The 22688-nt window shown below is 36.2% G+C and overlaps 1 protein-coding gene across 1 annotated transcript in view; it reads left to right on the top strand.

Annotated features, from left to right (window-relative positions):
* PTPRQ (protein tyrosine phosphatase receptor type Q) overlaps nucleotides 1-22688 on the top strand; it is a 124509-nt gene that overhangs the window by 88065 nt on the left and 13756 nt on the right. Inside the window, exons 45-52 of the mRNA XM_042017676.1 lie at nucleotides 1046-1290; nucleotides 1908-1974; nucleotides 2555-2713; nucleotides 3939-4161; nucleotides 4608-4681; nucleotides 10108-10207; nucleotides 10998-11126; nucleotides 19296-19377. Of these exons, the coding sequence (XP_041873610.1) occupies nucleotides 1046-1290; nucleotides 1908-1974; nucleotides 2555-2713; nucleotides 3939-4161; nucleotides 4608-4681; nucleotides 10108-10207; nucleotides 10998-11126; nucleotides 19296-19377 (1079 nt within the window). The remainder of the gene's footprint in view (nucleotides 1-1045; nucleotides 1291-1907; nucleotides 1975-2554; nucleotides 2714-3938; nucleotides 4162-4607; nucleotides 4682-10107; nucleotides 10208-10997; nucleotides 11127-19295; nucleotides 19378-22688) is intronic.

Raw genomic sequence — 22688 nt, 5'->3', positions numbered from 1 at the left:
TGGGTCTGTTCTGAGATAGACAGCATCCTGTCTGGCTACCTTTTCTGGTAGCCCTTTTCCTTATGTAAATATGTGATACATTAGGATGTGCAGTAACTTTAGAGAGAAACAGTTATTTTTTTTCCATCTTGTTTCATCTGTTTTGCACAGCTTAGCTTGGTTAGGACCAGTTTACGCAGAGTTACTCCAGAGAAGCCTGAGTAAGCATTTGTTGGCTAGTATAAAAAACCTGGGCAATAGGACAACTGCATCTAAATCCTTTCTGAGGGAATGTGTTTACCTTCCATTGCTTGATTTCACTATTTAGAGGTCACGCTACATACTTGTCTGCTCAGGTAGAGCAATAAATATTTAGCTGCCTGGAAAGAATGTTACAGCCTTTTCTTTCAGATAGAAACATTGGGAAAATGATTTATACCTTTGCTGTCCTGAGAATAAGCTATTGGAACAAGCATTTGACAAGAAACTGCCCCCGGGAAAAATGCATGTTGTGCTTGTGTCTGAGCATCAGCTAGTGGAAAAATTTTTCCTAAAGATTTAGTTATGGTAAGCAGAGACTCTTAGGAGCACAGTGGCTTGTTTATATGTTAGGAGAGAGCTTGCTGTCAACAGAGGCCTTTCAGAAAGGGATACTCACTGACTCTTGCTTCTTGCTTGTCAACCCATGCAAGGATTTGTTTAGCCCAGATGTCTTTCAAGGTATAATGATGTTTTCAGGCTTTCTCAGCAGATAATCATAAAAAAATTTTCTGAGTAGAGACTATTGAGTGTTATCTAATCATTATTTTTAAAGTTTGTAGCATTCAGTGCCATTAAGAATTCAGTGCCACATTCATTAAGAATAGGATTTCAGTAGATATTTGTCTTTTTATTGTGATTATGAATACTTACGTATGCAGTAAGTATTTGAGAATTTTTTATAAAACCAGAAACTATCAGTGAAATAATACTGATATACAAAAAAATTACGATTTTAATTTTTCAGGTTTTACTCTAATAGTAATAGTAGTAAACTGATTTTGGGTCATTGAAATATTTATTTCAGTGCCTGAAGACCCACCTAACAACATAACTTTTCAGAAGATACCAGATGAAGTAACAAAGTTCCAAGTAACATTTGTGCCACCATCTGAACCAAATGGAAATATTCAAGTGTATCAAGCTATGGTTTACAATGAAGATGACCCTGCTGCCATCCAGATCCACAACCTTAGTGTCATTGAAAAAAAAGATCAGTCAGTCACTGCCATGATAGAAGGACTAAAAGGAGGACATACCTATAATGTCAGCGTAAGAACTGATACAGTTGGGGGGGTGTATTTTTTTCTTTGATGCAAGTGTGAGATTAGTTTGAAACTTTGACTGAATATGAGATTTTCATGCCAAGAAGGTTAGCTGGGGTGCAAAGAGAGGCAGGTCTGAGGAACAAGGGGAGCAATGAACAGGATAGAGTGAGTGGGAGCAGAACACATCACTAGTCTGGATGACCAGTTCATGCGCTTAGCAAAGCAATCTGTGACACATAGTCACAAGCACAAGACTAAATCTCTCTCTTAATTCCACTACTGGAATTGTTCATTTGGCTTATAGGACATGAAAGGTTCAGTTCTGCAAGGGGAGCTTGCTAGAAGTATGTGCATGAAGTACTTTCAAATACTCAGAGACAGGGACACGAGAGGAGAAAAGATCATTCTTTAAGTGGGCTTGCTTACTCCTTTTTTAAGAGCTACATTATAAGCAATGAAGTGCTACTGCACTTAGGATTTTAAAGGAATATAAAGTAATTTCTAGCCAAGTGTGAATGACAAATGGAGTGTTTTGGCATTCATTGTTGCTTCAGATATATCCAGTATTGGCCAATATGATGCTATTACAATACTCATTAAAACAAATATATTTTTTTTAAGGTGTATGCAATTAATGGTGCTGGTGCAGGGCCAAAAATTCAATTGAAAATAACCATGGATATCAAAGGTATGTCCCATAAAGTACCCTTTATCTGAAATCTCTGTAAATTCTGAAGAAATTGCTGTTCTACCTGTGAGTACACAGCTGTGTTCCTTGAGCTATTACTTAGAGGCTGCATAATGTAGGAGCAGGAATATGTAATTGATCACCTTGAATTGTAGTGTTTAGTTTTACAGATCATTTGCTATTTGTATTAGAACGATACTGTACAGCATGTGCAGACTCAGTGAAGTAATCATATCAAGTTCAGTATTTTAGTTATCATCAACAAACAGCTTAGAATATGACACAGGAATAGCTAAATATGCAGCATCAGTTGTTGAAATAAAGAAAGTGATTGATTGAAACTAATTGAAAAACTGAAAATCACTCTTTTTATTGTTTCTTCTTTTAATTGAAAACTGATATACATAGGTATTTATCAGAATATAGTTTTTAGAGGCTTAAGACATTAAGTAGAACATTAAGTCTCTTAAAATATGCTGGAGATCTTTTTTTGCACAACTCAGCTGTGGGCCTGAACAATGTACCTGCAGTGAAAATACTGTAAAACACAACTCTGTGGTATATCTTTGTTTAAAAACAGAACCGCCAAGGCCTAAAAAGAAACCAGCACCAGTTTATGATACCAATGGAGCACTACTGGTCACAGCGACAACAATTACAATCAGAATGCCAATATGTTATTACAGTGACGATCATGGTCCTATCAAGAAGATACAAGTTCTTGTTGTGGAAGCTGGAGGTAGAATTTAATAAGTTCCCTTGAAAACAGTGTTCAGTTTCAACTGTTTGTCTTTTTCATTTATTTTCTTGGGTTTCAGTAATTTCATTTTAAGAGACAGTCAACAAAGTCACTTTTGCTGTGGCAACAGCACTAAGGGCAAAGTATCTTTCACAATACCTGTGGGCTGGGTACTGGATTCTGGGAATATTTGCCGACAAAGGGTCTTCTATGCTGTTTGAAGCCACCAATATTATTCTGTCCCTAATTTTTTCACTATATTTTCTGTTTCCTTGGAAAACACCCCAACATTTTACATATGTGAATGTGAATAAATATGAAACTTTTGGGGTTTGGAAAGGTTATTCTTCTGTCGCTATTAGTGTTGCCCATAAAAGAATGCAGCCATGTGCAGTTGATATTTCCATTCCATTACGGGGGCAGAGGGAGTTATATAAATCCCTTCTGTAGACTGTGGGTAAGAATGTTTATTCCCTTGTATGGACTGATGAGTATTTACTTGTACAAAGAGTGCTGCGAAACCCTTTGACTAACTGCTTATCAATGTGAGTGGGAGTTTTATGATAAGACATCATATGGTCATGCTTACTTTACCTAAGAAGGAAAAACTCCAGGTATTTAATTCCCTTATTTTTCTTGGTTTCAAAGTATAGAAGTAAAGCATGGACATTAAGTGAACTCACCTTAAGTGTCTCACCTTTTTCTGAACTTTGCATTTTAACACTAGTCCTAAAGACATTTACTTCATAGCTATTGCTGTGAAGATTCTCTTGAGCTGAAAGATGAACAAATACCATGCTAAGTAACATTGTGAAGATTTTTCTCATGAGCTGCTGGGTTCCATCCACATACGGAAATCTAGTAATTTAATTTATGAATCTTTACTGTCTTCTGACTAAAGGGTTTTTTACTGGCTTGCTCGCTAGTCATGTTCAAAGTCAAGTGTCTTGCATAAATAATATAATCCAAAGGCAGAGCTGCTGTGTGAAATTGCCCCTCAAAATTTCTAGATGCGATTTAGTTGGCTTACTCAGAGTTAACAAAACACAGATAGTGTGGATAGTAAGGAAGTTTGGGTTTAAGTGCAAATTCAGTTATAGACTTATTTGTGTAAATGGCACCAATAGCATGCTAAGCTCTTAAAAAATAATTTCCTATGTAACTTCTTTAATTGCAGTCTGGTTAGAATGTAAATTGTATCTATTATTTCTTTTCTTGATAATAGCTCAGCATGATGGGAATGTTACCAAGTGGTATGATGCCTACTTCAACAAACCGAGGCTGTATTTTACAAATGAAGGCTTTCCAAACCCACCATGTATAGAAGGAAAAGAAGACATGAGTGGGAAAGAAGAGATATATGTCATAGGCGCTGATACTACATGTATGATACCAGCCAGTCAAGACAAAATCTGTAATGGCCCACTGAAACCAAGAAAGCAGTACCTGTAAGTACGTTTGTCTCTATGTTTGACCAAGAGAAAGATTTAAGTGAAATATAGATTTATGCAAACACTCAAAACATATAGTTCAATTAGAAAAGTGGACATTGAAATTATCATTATGTATATCTAATTTAAAATTTTTTAACTGAGCACAGATATGGGAGATAAATTTTCTACAAAATTTTTCAAATGAAAGAAGATGATTATTGAGTTCTTAAATTAAATAAATTCAAATTCAAGATAAATAATTCACATCAGGGTTTTTCAGAAATTTAAGATTTTGGCACTGAGTTATTGATATCTGTCATGATGTCACTTTTGCAGGTGAATAATGATTCCAAATTATATTACACTAAACTTAAAAATATTTTTTAGTTCGTAAGTGAAACAATATTTAAGAAAATACACATAAACTTTATTTCATTAGTTTTTCTGGTTTTCTTTCACAGATTTAAGTTCAGAGCAACTAACATTAAAGGACAGTTTACAGATTCCGACTATTCTGACCCTGTCAAAACATTAGGTAAGAAGAATGTCATTTACTAAAGTATTTCTCTATTTCTAAAGAGTCTTCACAATTCAGTTTCTTTTTAATACAGTGGTTTCCATGAAGTAAGTAATCTCTATGTTTGTTAACTAGAATGGCTGAAGAAATATATCCATTGCCTTGTATGTCCTTTTGAGGTTGTCAAGAGATTCTATGTCAGCCTGGACTGTTAAATGAAGAGGCAGCATTGACAAAGCTTGTTTGCAGAGATTCAATTATAACAATAAAAATACCATGATGCCAGGATAGTTCATCCTGTTTGGCAAACCTCCAGCAGCCATTCTCTTTCTGCTCTTTCCTTCTCTGTTGGATGTAGAACCAGTACTTGATACTCTTGGCCACGTGAAAAATTGGCTGGATGACTGGGCCCAAAGAATGGTGGTTAAATGGAGTTCCATCCAGCTGGCAGCTGGTCCCTAGTGGGGCTCTCCAGGGCTCAGTATTTGGCCAGTCCTGTTTAATGTCCCTGTTGGTGACCTGGACAAGGGGATCAGGGGCACCTTCAGTCAGTTTGCAGATTACACCAAGTTAGGCAGGAGTGTTGATCTGCTGGAGGTCAGGAAGGCTCTGCAGAGGGAGCTGGAAAGGCTGGATTGATGGGCCAAGGCCAATTGTATGAGATTCAATGAGGCCAAGTGCCAAATCCTGCACTTGAGTCACCCTGTACAGTGCTACAGGCTTGGGGAAGAGTGGCTGGAATGATGCCCGAGGGAAAAAGAATCTGTGGGTGCTGGTCAACAGCAGCTGAACATGATCCAGCATGTGCCCAGGTGGCCAAGGAGGCCAGTGGCATCCTGGCCTGTATCAGGAATACAGGCTGAACTGTATCGGTGTAGCCAGCAGGACCAGTGCAGTGATTGTCCTCCTGTACTTGGCACTGGTGAGGCCACACCTTGAATCCTGTGTCCAGTTCTGAGCCCCTCACTACAAAAAACATTGAGGTGCTGGAGCATGTCCAGGGAAAGATAATGGAGCTGGTGAAGAGTCTGGAGCACAGGTCCTGCGGGGAGCAGGTGAGGGAGCTGAGGTCATTTAGGATGGAGAAAAGGAAGCTCATGAGAGATCTTATCACTCTCTGAAAAGGTTGTGGCAAGATGGGTGTCAGACTCTTCTCCCAGGTAACAATCAATACGACGAGAGGAAATGTGGTGTCAGGGGAGGTTTAGATCAGATATAAGGAAAAAATTCTTCATAGAAAGAGAGTCAAGCATTGGAGCAGGCTGCCCAGGAAAGTGGTAGTCACCATCCCTGGAGGTACTGAAAAGATGTGTAGATGTGGCACTTAGGGATAGGATTTAGTGGTCTTGTCAATGCTGGGTTAGCAGTTGGACTTGATGATCTTAAAGGTCTTTTCCAAACTAAATGATTCTATGATTATATTCCAGTGAGCTTAATGGCAGGTCATCTGAGGGCATGACCCTTTAGCCCCTTCATCCTTTAGAAGTAGACAAAGCTCCATCTGAATTAATAAATTAATGCTGTCTAAGAGAATCCATCTGGTTCTAAAGTCACTAGCCAATAGGTCAGTTGTTATTTGGTCTGAAATCAAACATAATTCCCTCATGGCCATGTTGATACACCTCTAAAACTGGGAATGACATCTCTTGTAGCAGACTGTAATAAGATCTGTAAGTTCTTTTAATATATTTGTAAGTCAAAAACTTACTTAGCTAAGCATTAGCCCTGACTTTCTCAAAATGCACACCAAGACAACTGGATGAGTACCCAGAAGAATTTTAGTGGGCACATATTTTTCATTTGGCATTCATCTTCTGTGATATGAGCTCCCTTATTCATCTAATCCATTTTAGGAATTTGTTACATGATCTGATACTGAAGACCCTGAAATGCTGATTCACTACCTGAATATTCTGAAAGGATCTGGCGCTATTTCTCCAGCCCGGAACGCTCTGGAAAATGCAACATAAAAGTTGTATTTATATCTTCTGAATTTAAAAGATCTAAGCAAATGAAGCTAATATTTTTCCCAATAAGGGAAAGATAGTGTGTCCAATCAGGCAAAACAAGTTCACTGGAAATGAGTCCAACTCTATCCAGACCTCTGGGCAATTTTCTCCTTTCTAACAGAAAAATCTGCAATACTTAGTGGCAGCAGGTAGTGTAATTCATTGCCTTATCCATTGTTATTGAAAACTTGTGACATTTTCTACCTTGTACATGATAAATAAGCAAGATCTGTTTGTATGATGAATAAAATCTAATATGGAAAAAACCAAAACGAGGGATAAATTCCTCAGATATCTGTGTCTCCTCACACCCATCCAATGCTTTCTGTGTTAATCTTTAACATCAAGCACTGCTTTTTAAGGCCAGACTACAACATCCTTTTGTCTGGCCTTAGCTTCTGAATTTCAGAGCTTACATAACTTACATGGAATAGATAATCAAAACTTCTTTGCATGACTTCTTACAAGTGCTGTGAAATCAACATCAAATTGATACATCACAAGTGATGCAGGTACTGCAGTTGAATGGTATTGGAGATATAGCACTCTCCTGAAACACTTAGCACGAGGAACCTTGCCCAAGTGTTTCTTTCTAGAAACTTTGGTTACAGGAACTTCCAGCTTGCTCTAGAAATATAACTCAGAAAACATGCAAAAAAGTCAGCTTTTATAAATCTTTGCAACCCAGTTACTTCTATTGCACTCATAACATCAGCCTCTCTCCAAGAGGAATTTATGCTGCCTGAAATCAGAATTGCAATTTTATTTTAAATCAATTAGCTTCTTTAGTAATAACCACTGAAATTTTTGGGTTTCCAACATTAGACTTTCATTTTGTTAGATGAAACACTAATTTGAATTTTGGCAGAGCTATTCACAACAGTTCAAAAACCCCTACATTCTGGTTTCTAAGTCTACTGAGAGAATAGGTAGGTCTTTGATCTGGAAAATCAGACAGTTAACCTTTTGGTACAATTAAATGTCACATGTTTGAAGCAGAAAAAAATATGGAAAACCTTGAGAGATCATTTTGTGACTCATGTCAGATGGTCTTGTAAATATAAGGAATTTTGTTAGGGAGGAACACTGAAGCAGAAATTATGGGAATATACAGCTACAATAATGTTTTTTAATTATAGTAAAGGATATATTTTAATAGGGCACACCCACCCAATCATATTCGGCATACCACAACCTTCCTCTTGAGCTGGAGAGGTGGAGTTTCTTCCTCATAATCCATGACTCTCATTGCAAAGTTAATGTCCCTATTACAGTGAAAGATCAGGATTTTTCCATGAGATAATTAAGATACAGTAATAAATACTGTTTAAATTTGTAATACATCAAGGCAGCTTGTAACCCTTTTGTAAACTCTGGTGGTTAGTTCAGCAAATCACTGTGGGGCAATCAGTAGTCCCGTGTAAGTGTGCTTATTCCATGTGAATTGTAAATCTGATGAGATAGGAAAGAATCAAAATGGGGTTTCCTGACACTGTCTTTTACATAGAAAGCGACCTTATGATATTCTATTATTGCAGTTTGTTATTATCATGTATTGAGTGCAGCACTTCAGAGTTATACGTCATGACATTCTCTGTTTGGTCTCCTTTCCCATGCCCGTGATTATCTCTACAGACATGTCTACAGAGATGTGTCGTCCTCCCCTGTTGCAAAGAAGTAGGAGAAAATGTGGGGTTTTAATTCTTAGTTGGCATTTTACCAGCACTGTTTTGTTTAATAACATCTGCGTTGTTCAGATTGATGTTAATTGTGCATTTTGACACAGACTTCACAGTTCAGTGCAAAACAGAACTGTTGTAGAGGTTTCTCTGGATATGCTTCTGTTCTTTCACATTACTGACATTTTTGCCTTATCACAGTGATAAGTGAGTGGCAGGAACTTTTTGATTCATTTACTCATTGAAACATTTTTGTATGTACTTGCTTTTCTATTCCACTATCTATACCTAAGATTAAATGTTTTCTTACCTTGTAGCGTCCAGTGTTGCATCTAAACTTTTACTAATGCAGTGGAAGAATTGTTTCAGGTGTTTTGCAAACTATACTGAATTCTATTGTCTGTAACTTCATACAGACATGATATTGCTTATTCACGTTGGTGTCAGTCTACAATAATCTCTGATAAATTTCTACCTAGCCAACTGTTTACTGTGCTGTATTATTGTAGCTGATTATTCCTGCCTACATGTAGAACCATGCGCTTGATCTTACAAAATTCCATCCCACTGTTTTAAGGTGATTTCTTCTGATAAATAAGGATCATTTTGAATTTTAATCACATTCTCTCAGGTACATCAGTCCAGATCAACTGAAATATACTCTCTAATCCAAAAATCACAGTCTTTTGAGATAAACAAAACCAAGACTGTGGTGTTTCCCAGTGTGTCCTTGGGAGGATGTTGTCCCTTGAGCGGGAAATAGTTTCATGTGGCAGGAAACTGTACATTTTCTCCTTCTCCTTGATGCTAAACAGGAACTAAGTTTTTCTGCAGTGGATCAGCAAGTGGAGGTGAATGTCAACAAAAGTGAACAGTACCATCAGTAGTATTCCCTTGCTTTACTTATTTTCACTGTTGCCTAAGGGAAAATGAGGGTGAGTTTTATTATAGGCACAGGATTACAGGAAGGGTGGGAAATTAAATGTCTCAGAAATTTAGCACTAAAGATATTCAAGACGAGGCCTAGAAACTACTAATCTAAGTAGTTTATCAGTTTCTGAATGAGCTTTCATTCTCACCTGGAAGGACTGATTAGAATACCAACACCTTTACTTTTCAGTCATCGAGGCCTTTATGATTACTTTTGGCCTACTGGTGGTTATTCCTAACAGTATCACAAATTCTCACATAAACCAGGAACATGAGTTAATGGTCAGCGAGGCAGATTAATCCAGAAAGTTCAGATCTCACCACTGGTTCAGTTCCTTCAGCAGCCTTAGAATTCCACTAAAAATAATATCATTGTGTTTGTGAGTGGCAGCTGCAAGCGTCATTGCTTTAGAGTTGTTCTCTTTCTTTTCCACTTGAGGAGCTGCAGTAGTCCTGCACAAAGACTGAAGCAGGTTCTGACCTCAGGCCAGTGTTCAGGCTGATGTTACTGCAGTATAGACTGACCTTAACCTGTTCAGCAGGTAAAACTGAAAAACACCAGGTGACATCTGCACATATAGTGTTAACACATCTGTATTAAAATTAGGTATTATGTAGATCAACAATGCTTAGGAACCCTTACACAAACTGTTTCTGGTTTTGTTATATTTTTCTTTTTTTTGAACCTTTTCAACCAACATAAAATGGGTGCAGTTATACAGAGACAAAATGTGTCTGTCTTTCATTATTTCCCTATTTCATACTGTCAGAATTTTAGAAATTCTGAAGAATATATGATATATTAGTTTTCCACTTTCTGTTGCAGGTGAAGGACCGACAGGAAGATCTGTAGAAGTTATCCTTGCTGTTACTTTGTGTATACTTTCAGTTGTTCTTTTGGTGGCTGCAGTATATGCTTTTGCAAGGTGAGATTTACATATCCTTGCCATAGCATGTTTGAAAACACTCAAAAATGGTTTAAAGAAGAGTTGAAACAGTCCTATAAATGTAATTCCAAAATGTCTTGATTTTTGGTTTGTGGGGTTTTTTTTGTTTTTATGTAAAAACTAAGGGAGAGACTCACAAAGAATTTAGTCTAGTGAGGGTGGAATCTTCCATAGATGAAGAAGCAAATCCATCTTTTCCAGAGGGTAAATCAGAGTGGTAGCCTTTCTTAACCTTTCAGAGCCACTTCCCTATTGACAGATCAGAGTGTCAGCTGGTTATAGTTATCATGATGCCTAATACTATTTACAGCTGGATATGAAGTAAATACTCTAAATTCTATTTTCTAAATTTATCAGTTAAATACACAGAAGTCCCACAGGTGGAAGAGAAATTGAGTTTCAATTCAAGTAGTGAACAAAATGTCCATGTAAATAAGGAGGCTGCATACTGCACACATGATGTGAGTTTCATCATTCATTCATGATGTTCATTCATCAGTTCTATTCTTACTCAGCTGCTTTATTCAGGCATTACCATAGAATTTTTGTAGGAAAACTAAAAGAGCACAGCACCTAGATTCTTTCTTCTGAATTTTAGGCAACATAAATTCAGTATTTGACTAAATTACACTGTTAGAAGGGAGACAAGAAGAAAGGCCAAGGAAGGATTCCTGGCAACCATTTTTCAGTTTCAGCCTGTCAAATCAAAGTATTGACCTATGTGTCCTTAAATATTTTGCATGTGTATTTTTCACTATTTTCTGTTTAGAATTCGGCAAAAGCAAAAAGAGGGAGGCACATACTCCCCACGAGATGCTGAAATTATTGACACGAAATTCAAACTGGATCAGCTGATCACAGTGGCAGACCTGGAGCTGAAGGATGAGAGATTTACACGGTAAGCGTACTCCTTAGGCAAAACAGTAGTCCAAAGGGTCCGTAGCCATGACCCCTTTCTGACCTTTGCTTGTTTGGAAGTGTTTGTGCTGTTCTTATTTACACAGGTCACTGAGATCCTTTTTCAAAGAATGACCTCCATCCTCAAGACACTTCTCACTAGCTTTTAGAAAATCACTTAATCTTAAGCTCTTTTTACAACAAGATAAAAATCTAAGTGCAAATCACTGTTTAATTGTGTTAGCCAAAGAGAGGCTACATATTTTAAACATGCAGAATTTGTGAGTTTTTTAATGGCCCAAATTTTGTGTAGGCTGCAAACTTACACAGGCCAAACCCCTAGAAGTCCCTGTCAACTAACTCAAGAACAAATCTGTCATTGTTTAATTGATATTTAGAAAGCGGGGTTTTTTTTAAACAGAGGGATTGGCATAACATCTGGGTTTCTGTGGAGCTCAGCACACTGGCTATCCTAACATCTACTCATTTAAGGTGCATGCAGCAATTCATATTTTGTATCTGACAAGAAATCTTGTCACAGGTATTTATCAGAAGGAAAACCACTTTTTGACTGCCAGAAATATTGATATTATTCACCAAATAAATATAATTATTATCAGTAACATGTGACAACCAACTGAGTTAGAAATGTTTGGTGAGCATTCTTCACCTGCCTGTATTTTCCCTGCTGTGTCACAGATGAAACACTGTGGTAGGCAGTCTCCTTAAAGATGAGAAGCCTAAAATAGCCCTAAAATGGCCCTAGTAGCCAAATATCCTACTGTTTCAGACTAGGAATAGCTGGAAGATGAAAGGTTGTAGTTGTTGACCTGGGATTTTTGGGTATGTCTGTGTGTGGTATAGAGTAAGTTGATTGCATGTGCAAACCTGTTCAAAATAGAGCACACAAGCATGGCTGCTTGTAACAGATGAGAAAACATACTGGGAATCATCTGGAACTCATTGATGTAATGTCTGGGGTATGTCCTCTGCAGGGCACTTGTTCAGATAGCAGAATTTAGTACCTGCTAATAACAGTGCAAAGCATCCTCTGAAGGTGGAACCATTGACAATGCACTGCAGCAACTCTGCCTCAGATAAATGATCTTGATGTATCTTCAAAATTACCTTGTTTTCACATCGCTAGCTGAATTAGAATAGTACTAATGTTGTTTATGTACTAAAGTATTAATGGATTTTATTTCCAGATACTCTTCATTTTTCTTTAGACGCAAGGAGATTTTTGTCATCCAGTAAGTTTTTGTATTATTGAAGCAACATGGTGTGTTTTCCATTCTGTTCTCTTAACCTGTGTGTTATCATGCTATATTGAATGATATAGTTAATCAAAATGAAATGTCAATCTTTGCAGATGTTCTAATGACAAACAAAGGTATTTGTCATAATGAAATCATGTATATTTTTAGTCCCTAATGTTGAGTTATAGGAGTTCCACAACCATTTTGAAATAAATCAGGGCAATTTTAAAATAGAAATTATAATACATTATGGAAATACAGCCCTGATATACACAACATATCCTTGAGATAAAGGTAGTGCAAATGTGACATAAGAAACATGCTGTTTCTTTTCTTTGGAAGTTAGGATATATATACTTAAGAGAAATTATCTTTTTTCCTCAGCTGTCTTTAGTACACAAACTACAGCTGTTTCATACTATGCCCCTACAATCTCAGCAACATATCCACACAGTCAAATATCCTTTGTTGGTTTGCAGATACAATTCTACCACTTTTCTGTCTAAATTGCATGTATTTTAAAATTTTACAGTCTCAAACTCTAAAGGGTAATTGAAAACTATAATATTTAATACTCATGTACACTTCATTATGTGATTTATGCACAGCAAGACCTTTATTGAACAGTGCTTCAGCAGTTTGAGTTACATCACCCTTTTTTTAATGAGTCAGTCTCACAATTTGGTTTGCAATTTGTCATGTCCTTCCATCTGTACTTTTCTCTTCCCTCCTTCCAACTGTCCTTTAATGGTCAAAAGCAAAGACTCTCTCCTGCTGTCATTGTAAGGTACAGGATGCAGCTGATAAAATTTTGGATTATTATTTTTCAAACCGTAGTGGCACTGAAGCTACAGCAGGCTCCTTGCCCAGGTCCTTTGTTGAACATTATGACAAACTGTTGAAGTTTGAAGTGCAGGCATTAATTGAGAGCTCCTAAGGACAGAATTCATGATATCTTTTCAGCTGGAAGACAGAAAATGTCCTGAGGTTCTCTCCTAGATAACATGAGGGGTAATGAGGCACAGGATATCCTTTATCTGTTCAAAATATTTCAGTTTATTTTGGCTTTTTTTTTTAAGTCTCAAAGAATCTTTTACTATGTGTAATATTCTGTTCTAGTAAAGTCAATAGCCAAAAGGGACATTTTAGGTGTCTCTAGTACCTGTCTTTAATATAGTAGCATCCTTCCTGGTAACAATGAGTTATATCAAGGAGCTGGCAGAAGCATGGCAGCATTTACCAAGACAGCTTACTGCAAAACTTAATGACTAAAATATTTTTTTCCTGTTTTTAGACTTCCACAGTTGCATAATGAAAGAACCTTTGTACCTGTTGCCATTGGGGAAAAACGATGTTGAAGTCAATTACAGTCCCAGTTCTTGTGTTGACCCTATCATTCTCATGATTTGTGGTTAAAGCAGTGACATATTAGCATGTTTAATTATTGTATTTAATGTTGATGACTACAGTCTAACCTTCACAAATTTCCCATGCACTTGGAATGGGCATCACTGCATCTGCACAATCGACACTGGCCGCATTTAGGTAGCTATCTCATCTGTGTTTGCAGAACTTGCAGTGTTTCAGTTCGTGGCATCTTGCAAGTGTACGAGGAGGGCAGAGGTGGGCAGATTTCTTTACCAGACTGGCATGTTTGTATTTTTCAGATAGCAGTAAATCAACAGAAATCTGGTCCAGGTTCCTACCCTGAAAGGGCAATGGGGAGTTTGTGTGAAAATCCTGGGTGATAGAAGAATAATATAGATTTTTTTCCTCTACCTACTAATCATCCCATTCAGTGCTCATTTGAAGGGGGAAACCAGGTTTTTGGTCACTTCTCTGACATTATATTATTTAGCTACTCTAAATCAAAAAAGGCACATGCAGCTGACACAGTTCATCCACAGAATCAAAATACCCTGCTTCATGAGATCCTTCTTGACTGCCCCTCATCCATTGTCTCTTCAGACATTCTCTTATACTTAGTGAATCATGGTTTATGACCTTGGCTCATATTCTGAGAAAATTTTTGCAGCTGGTATCTCATGAGAAAAACAATAAAGTAGAAAAAGATTTTTCTGTTCTGTATGAATATGACTGGAAATACTTTTTATCATTCCAAGATCAAAAATTCAACATCTTGAAGCCCAGCAAATGTTCAGTATAGGTTAATCAAAACATTACCTTTCACACATTTTTATAGCTTTTTGAATATGATGTATTTTGCGCTACAAAAGTCAGTTTGAGTAGAAAAAGAGAAATTTAAATGTGCCAAGCATTCTATTTTGACAACTTTGAAATTTTTTTGTGGGTAACATTTTTTTTTTCGGACCAGGAAATTAGAGGAAAATCCCAGTTCCAGTAGTGGTCTTTTAACATAATGATCATAATAAAAAATTATTGACAAACTTCAGTGTCTAAAATTACTAATACTAGCTAGTACATATACAGTCTGTCTCAACAAGTTTTTGTTAAGCAATTTATCAATTCGGTGTATTTTCAGAGGGCATGCAGGGAATTAAGTCCTACTGAATTTATTGGAAAATTAGATCTTCCCTATGAACCCAAAATGCTAACTTTGAATGTTTGGGACATATGTTGCACTGATGGTGGAGATGGTGTGAGACAGCTAATAACAGTAAAAAGCAACCTTGTTCAAAATATATATAGCCCATCAACCTAAACTGAATTAAATACTTTTTCATCAAGCGCACTGGATATACATATACTGGGTGCTCTCATTACTTGCCTTTTACAACAGCTCCACAGGGTTTGCCAAGTCACCCTTCAAAGCAGACCCTGATCTTCTGTGAATAGATTCTGTCCCTAAATTTTCAGGGTGCGCCAGGTTTGGTGAGATACAAGTAACTCTTCCTTGTTCCAGGTGCTTACCTAGGAGACAACCTCTCTGGCACTCTACTTTTGCAGTGCTTTCTGCAGCAAGGATAAAGCCATTTAGATCTCCAGTTTTTTAAAATCTTTCCTTGAGAAATTGCACCTTGTAGTTGATCCTTTGAGGCTTTTGTTTCACTCTATGTGAGACAGCTTGTCAAGAAAATGGGGTCAGAAGAAATATTTCTGCATTACAGACACTGTAGCTCCTGTAAACACTAGGTAATTAGAACTCCTTATGGAAAAGTATTGTATAGAAAATGATTGTCTGATCTTATCTTTCCTATATACTATGCATTCAGTGGGTGTCTATATTTGAGGTAACAATTTTGCACACACAGTAATTTCTATAGACCAGCCAAATTCTTTCTTTGTGTAGACAGACTTGTCTTCCTTTGAGTAAGGATAGGCATGGCTTCTGCCTTGTCTTTTTCGTCAACAACTTTCCTTTCAGGAAGCCTATTTTTGACAGCTGATTACTAAATTTTGTGTCCCAGGAGAACAATGTTTATGAATGTATATGTCCTGGTACAATGGAAGAAATGACCATGTGTTCTCTTTCCTTAGGCCTTTAATATGTAGGAAGGGTTAAGCTCCATATTGCTTTCAATTAACTTATTAAAAATTAGTTCCTCTGTTGGTCCTAGGAAGTGTCAGTGGTGCTTATGAGTTAAGCCTTTTGCCTACATAGTAATTTCTGTAGTTTTCTGGTTGGACGAAATTTTAATTCCTTGTGGATTTCAGATGATTGACCCAGAGAGAAAGCTGAGTCTGTGTGACAATATGTCTTCAGTTATCACTGCCAACACAAATAAATGGCTTCTTTCTAGCTCTATCACAAGTAATCTGAGTGGGATTCAGATTTTTGATAGTCTTCAAAAAAACCCCACACATGAAACAGTACACTGTTTTAAAAGAAAATCAGATTTAAGGCAATAAAGCATTCTTTATCTTAGAGAATGTTTTTCTTTCCTCATTTCAGAGTCAGACAAGTGGGAATCTGAAATGGTCCAGCTGAAATAGGGAAATTTTCAACTTCATGGTTTGATTCTAAATTGTGCTTATCAAGATCTAGTGATATTTATATTTTTAAGTTTTATAAAAACACTGGGAAATGTGGAGGACAAGATTACAGATAGATGAGTATTTGTTCATTGACAAAATACTGTAAGATTATTACTATGTATTCTAAGTCAAGAGGCATAGAAAAATACTATTATTTTAAGCCTAAGGATGGTGAAACAGAGCACTGCTGGAAGTATTTAGTGAGAATACAAAATTCATCCCTTCTGAAGATCCTTACACAGCAAAGCCAACTCCTTTGCCGCAGTTAGACAAGTTAGACATTAACTTTCCTATAGGCATTTGAAAGTAAATCATCTTATTTTCTGAGCTGCCAAGCCACTGCTATGTGCACTTGCTACTAACAGAAGTGTGACAGTTCAGTAATTCTAAAAATCAAGTCTTTCACTTAAATTCCCACAGATAGGTTTAAGTATCAACCCATAAATGCCTTGCTTCTTAAAAAAAGTTATACTGTTGGATCCAGGTACCTTCAGCACTGAAGTGCTAAATGGCATACCTGGATTTCTTACGTACAACACAGAATTAATTTTTATTCCCTAATGACCAAGCTGCATTTTCTTACTGCAAATTATGTGCAGTAAGCCCCTCATGGCTAAAAAATTGAGAGCTAACTGTATTTGAAAAATTACTGGAATGCCAACTGGGACATGACTTTTTTCTGTTGTTCTATGGTGAAAATAGGTGAATTCAAAGGAAAAACAAGTGTAACCTCCCTTCAAAGTCTGCTTATAATTTTGTCCTGAAAAAAAAGGCTACAAAAAGTTTCTGTTCTGCTCAAAGACAAATATATATTTGTGTGCAGTACTTTGGTACAGCTATTAAAATCCTTTTTTGTTAGGAAACTTTAGCTCTATAATGTTGCCAATACTACTAGAAGGTAGTTTCATCTGCCACGTAATGCAAATAACTTGTGTGATACAATAAGCACAAGCTGTATGTCTAAACATTCTGAATAAAAAGAGTTGCATGCTTTCTTATCTTATTGCCTTCTTTTTCACTCTGAAGCTGTCCTTCAGTTGTCTTAGTAAGCATCTTTATTTCTGTGAATACTTTTAACTCCAGTGAGACTGATCCAGTGAGGCTTTCATAGCCAGTTTGCTTTGTTTGAGCGTAACAGTTCTAACAAAGTATGCATCACAAAGGCATCCTTAGTAGCCTTGAAATTAACTTCTCTGAAGCTTAATAATAAATTATTCAGCAATTGTATTAATCTCATTTTATCATCTCAATTAAATTTAAATAATTACAAATAACTTCATAAACCAACTATTTTAAAGCAATTTTTTCCTTTTCTACTAAAATTATGACAGCAGTGGAGTAGACATTTGTATTAGAGAATACTTTTTGTCATATTTTCTGCAAGAATGTGTATTTGGAGGAACAGACACATAAAAGGGGTACTTAGAATTTTTTGAAGGAGCAGGTTATCTTTTAAACTGAATTATTACAAACTTTTTTATTTGGTCCTTTAGACAAGGTTTGTGGGTCTGAGTGCTCAAAATCTGGTTTCTAAATACATTCAGAAGCAATTGTGACCAAGTTTCAAGGCCATCTGAAAGTGCCCTGAGTGTAGATGCTCATATACTATCTTCATGAAACCTGCTGTGAGATCAAGTTAAAGATTTAATATGTATCACAGTTTTTAAAATTGACATATACAGAAACAGCAGTGAACATGTGAAAAATGAACATGAAACCAGGACACTAATTTTTAAAGTATTTAGGAAAACTACCATAGCTGTGGTTTCTGTAGAGGTACACCAGTAGCATGATTCATCTGTGACTCATTTTAGATATCTGCTTCAAATGAAATGAAATTACACCTATTTCTCCTCATTGATTATAAAAGAAATCCAGTGACTAACTAAGAAATAGGTGTCTGTGTTCAGTTAGATTAATCCTATCCTGATGCTCTGAAATGGTCCTTAGAAGGATGATATTGGGTAAAGAATGCAAAATAAAGCCTATAAATATATATGTAATGGTGTGCAGCAAGTATGGGTTTCCCAGGGCCATATGAGCCCAGAGCACTGTGAAGTGACTTAAAGAGAAAGATAGAAACTGTTATCCATATCTGCCAATACCTGAGACAAAAACTAATGAAGACAATCACCCAAAAATACCTGAATTTGAATCCATAAGGGAAACCAATCTTTAGTTACTTGGTATTTAATCTAGAATCTATAAACATGCACAATATTGGTTATCTCTCAGCTTGCTATACTTAACAAAAATCTCTGTTGCAGGTTACTTAGTTATAGAAAATCCATCAAGTAAGTTTATTAAAGATTTTTATGTTGTGTTCATTGATGAGTCTCAACGTGTGGTTCCCTCCTCTATGTTTATTAGAAAAAAATTCCAAGCTGCGTATAAATCATAAAAGCATGACTAATTGCATGGTAACTGGAGAAATGCTTTCTCTCTCTCTGGGGTGAAGCCTGCATGTCTGTGTTTTAGCTTGGGAAGTAATACAGAGTTATTTAACCTCCTCAGGATTTAAAAACCATGTCATTATGAGAATGAGGTCACCGCAATATTTTATATGTCTAAAACCTTGCAAAGTATAAAATGTTTTCGGTGTGACAAAGAAGTATTATGTAGCTTAGAATGCAATAATAAGTTCACAAATTTACTTTAATGTCAAAACCTTGCCTTGAAATGCTGTTACCTATAAAAACAATCATAGCCTACAGTACTCTTAACATTAGCAACATTAAAAATTTTGTGAAGGGGAACAACAAGGGGATAAAATGTTTCCCTTTTAAGTGATCGAAAAGAAATCAAATAAGCATGCTGTAAGCAATTTATCATTTTCTGTAAGTATCAGTTTCCATTGAACTGGAAAACATTGCTTATTAACAAACTACAATTAAATAAAAAGAATGACAAAGACATTCCCTATGGGTTTCTAATTCTTCTGTCCTTATTTTCAGGCCAATAAGCAAGAAATCCTTTCTACAACATGTTGAAGGGCTTTGCACAAACAACAACCTAAAGTTTCAGGAAGAATTTTCGGTATGTTGCTAGCAGTTGTCACAACATCGCAAGACCTTCAGTCGTTTCATGTGTCACATTTCATGTCCATTTTAAGCAGGCAAGGCCATGAAGGACTCTGGCCTTGATAATCAATACCCAATTACCAGGTTGATTGTTTAGAAAGTAATAGTACACTGATTTGGATTCTGCAGTCTATACTGCAACCTGGTCAGAATTATTCACCTTAGTGTCAGCCAAAGATGATCTTCTTTAGTCTCCAACATTTCAAGACCACCATATTTATGTTTTTACATATGTAGTGTTGTATATGTAGATTACCTAAGAACAAGTTATTTAGAGTTTTCTATCATATGCACAGGTATATTTAACTGCTATAAATATGTTCATTTTCCTGAGTGACGATGACTCCAAAAACAGAGTTAATGTTCATTCTGTGAAATTTTCAGGCCCCAGTCATACTGCCACTGCCTCAGAAATGTTTTCCTTTCATAGATTTTGGTGCAGAAAGTAAAAGGTTTGCACATGGTACTTAGCTTTTTGTTCCTCTACAAGTAGTGGGTCATATTTGTTATGCTCTTGAGAATAGCTTCCATGTGAATAGTCTCCATCTCCTTACATGAGCAGATAAACACAGCCAACCTGTCTTGCTTTCTGAAAAGAGCCTAGTTCTCAAAATATACATTACAGATAATATAATACACGTATCATTTCAAATTTAGATCTCAAAGTTTTCACTATCTTCATTAAGTAATATTTTATGGCTATCATTTTTTTTTCTCAACAATAACTTCTTGTTATTTCAGAATCTTTATCATCATTATCTTTCTTTACCCATACAGTCATTTGCCCAAAAATAATTTGTCAGTGTCCAGTGATTTTTATTATTTTGGATTTATAAATTTACCATGAATAATTTACCAGTTCGATTAACAAAAATAGAGATTTAACAACTGGCTTTTCTTCTGCTAAATTATAATATTTCACTTTCCAAGAGAACACTAACAAAAGTGTATAAAGATTAATGGCTTTTCCTACCGTTTTTTTTTGTCATGCTCATTAGGTAAAATTGGTCTGGATTTAATAATAAAAAACACCATAAAATTCTCACAGCAATAAAGTAAGAACATTTTTTCCTAAAACCAGAAGTGTTATTTCACTTGAGCAAGAATGAGTATAGTTACATTATACATGACTGAACAGATAGAAAGTTTTACTATCAGTAACACTTTCACATATTAACATTCATTACCAGAAAGTGTCTAGTAAATTCAGGTGTATTGGAAACTGAACATGTGAATATGATAATTTGTACTAATAACCTGATAGTATATTCCCTATGTTGAATTTGGATTGTTTGACCTAGCAGTCTTCCTGGAAAATTCTAAGATATGCTTTGGTAGGTAAAGTAGTCTACAGATAATTTACAATAGGCAATTTGTGGGCAACAAAAATGATTTGGAGTTTTCCAGTATAAATGTGACTCTTTCCATTTCACATAGTCTTGTAACCCATGAACATTCCTGATTTCATCTAATTTGCTTGACTGACCAAACTGCCAGGCCAGGACATCCTCAGGGGTCAATCTTGGTCCACATGTGAACATGACCTGTGTGTAAATGTGATGAGAAGGGAATCCGGACCTCAGAATGGACGTAGATCCATTTCTTGTCAGAGAAGACAAATTTAAAGAAACCATAAGAAGCCAAAGTAACTGATGATGGGCACCACCTCACCGCTATTCACACTTCCAGCTTTCAAGCTGATTCCTGTGTCTCTCGATACATTTGGGAACTTAAGCTTTTTTAGTAGCTGGAAAATTACTGAAACAGAAATACTAGTATAATACTTGTTTTATGATAAGTTTTGTTCATGAATAAAAGAATGAAATACTTCAAAATGTCACCACAGTGCCATAAAAGTACTGCAGTAAACAAAATGCAAATTGTTTATTTCAAAGCTGTATGAGTTTGCAAAGAAACATGGTTTCTGTGAAAATTTGTCATGGAGTCTGGGAACACAAATAGTCTTTTCCCAAATCTGAAAATAATAATTAAGGCTGAAATCCCTGCTAATGCAGAGAATTGATACAAGGCTTTTGAGCACTTGTTCAGCCATGGAAGCATTACTATGAAAATAACAAAATCTGCTTCTCTGTTTCCTCTCTACTACAAACTGCTACCAGTAAATGGTGCTACCTCTACACAAGCTAACTGGCAAGCTAAAACTTGGAGGAGTGAGGCAAATGAAGGAAGTTGAAGTTCACATCATATGGGATTCCATAGCCCAAAACACTTGCAAAATGCAAAATAAGCATTTTGTGTATGTTCTTCCTTCATGAAAACATTCAATGACAGAAACTTTGTGGGAGAGTTTCAGTTTTCTGAATGAGAGGAATTTTAACATCTCCCCCTTTAACTGTGTTTTGCACACAAGGCTGACAAAATACTTGAGTTAACAATGAAAGAAAAGCACTGCAGTAAAACAGTCCTGGTTTTCCATTTTTCATTACCTCTCTCATTTATTTATTTATTTGCTAGTAGATTCCCATTAAATTCTATTTATAAAATACAAACTGTCTCGAATACCTGGGCAAAAGGGCACTTGAAAATAATTAATATTGAGCCTGAAAGTAAGGCTATCTGCCCAACTTTTGGAAGTAGCCCATGCAGACAGTAACCACTAATATTAAAATACAAATTTGAAGGGATTACTCTGCACAAGCAGAGTAATTTTGTATTGTACTCATTCAAAGCAAGAGGTGGATCTCTTAATTTATATCTTAGATATAAAAAACAGATTTGCATTTGCATAACATTTGTCAAGCAAAGGGAAATTCTATTAAAGTTAACAATATATTTGGAATTCTGCCTTTTCTGAGTTTTCTATTCTCTTAACACCACGATGAGATCATCACTTTTAACACATTTCCTCCATTAACAAGTTGTCTCCACTCTTTTAATCAACTTTGTAAATTATACCTGTTTATGCACACAAACATCCTCATCAAATAAGTGCCTCAACATGAATGATTTATCTCTCTGTCCTCCAGTAACAGAACTAATGACCAGTTATGAAACTGCAGTACAACCCAAGATATCTCTTGCCACCCCTTTCACAAACAGTCCCATCAACAATAGCTAATTGCCAGTTGTCTCAACTCAATTAAATTCTCATCAGTTCTCATGCTGTACCACAAAACCTCCCAAGTTACAGGAGTCAGGAAAAGGCATTATCCAAGACTAAGGCTGAGTCAGTAGGGCATAGTAACCAAGCATGTGACTTCATGTAAAAAACCAGAAAAGAACTGCAAAAGGTGATAGACTGACTTC

Source organism: Corvus kubaryi, unplaced genomic scaffold (genome assembly GCF_017639235.1).
Source record: "Corvus kubaryi isolate FWS band 111438036 unplaced genomic scaffold, C.kubaryi_AGA036_p1.0 137, whole genome shotgun sequence".
In the NCBI taxonomy this organism is placed as follows: domain Eukaryota; kingdom Metazoa; phylum Chordata; class Aves; order Passeriformes; family Corvidae; genus Corvus; species Corvus kubaryi.
This window is presented reverse-complemented; position numbering and strand designations above follow the sequence as displayed.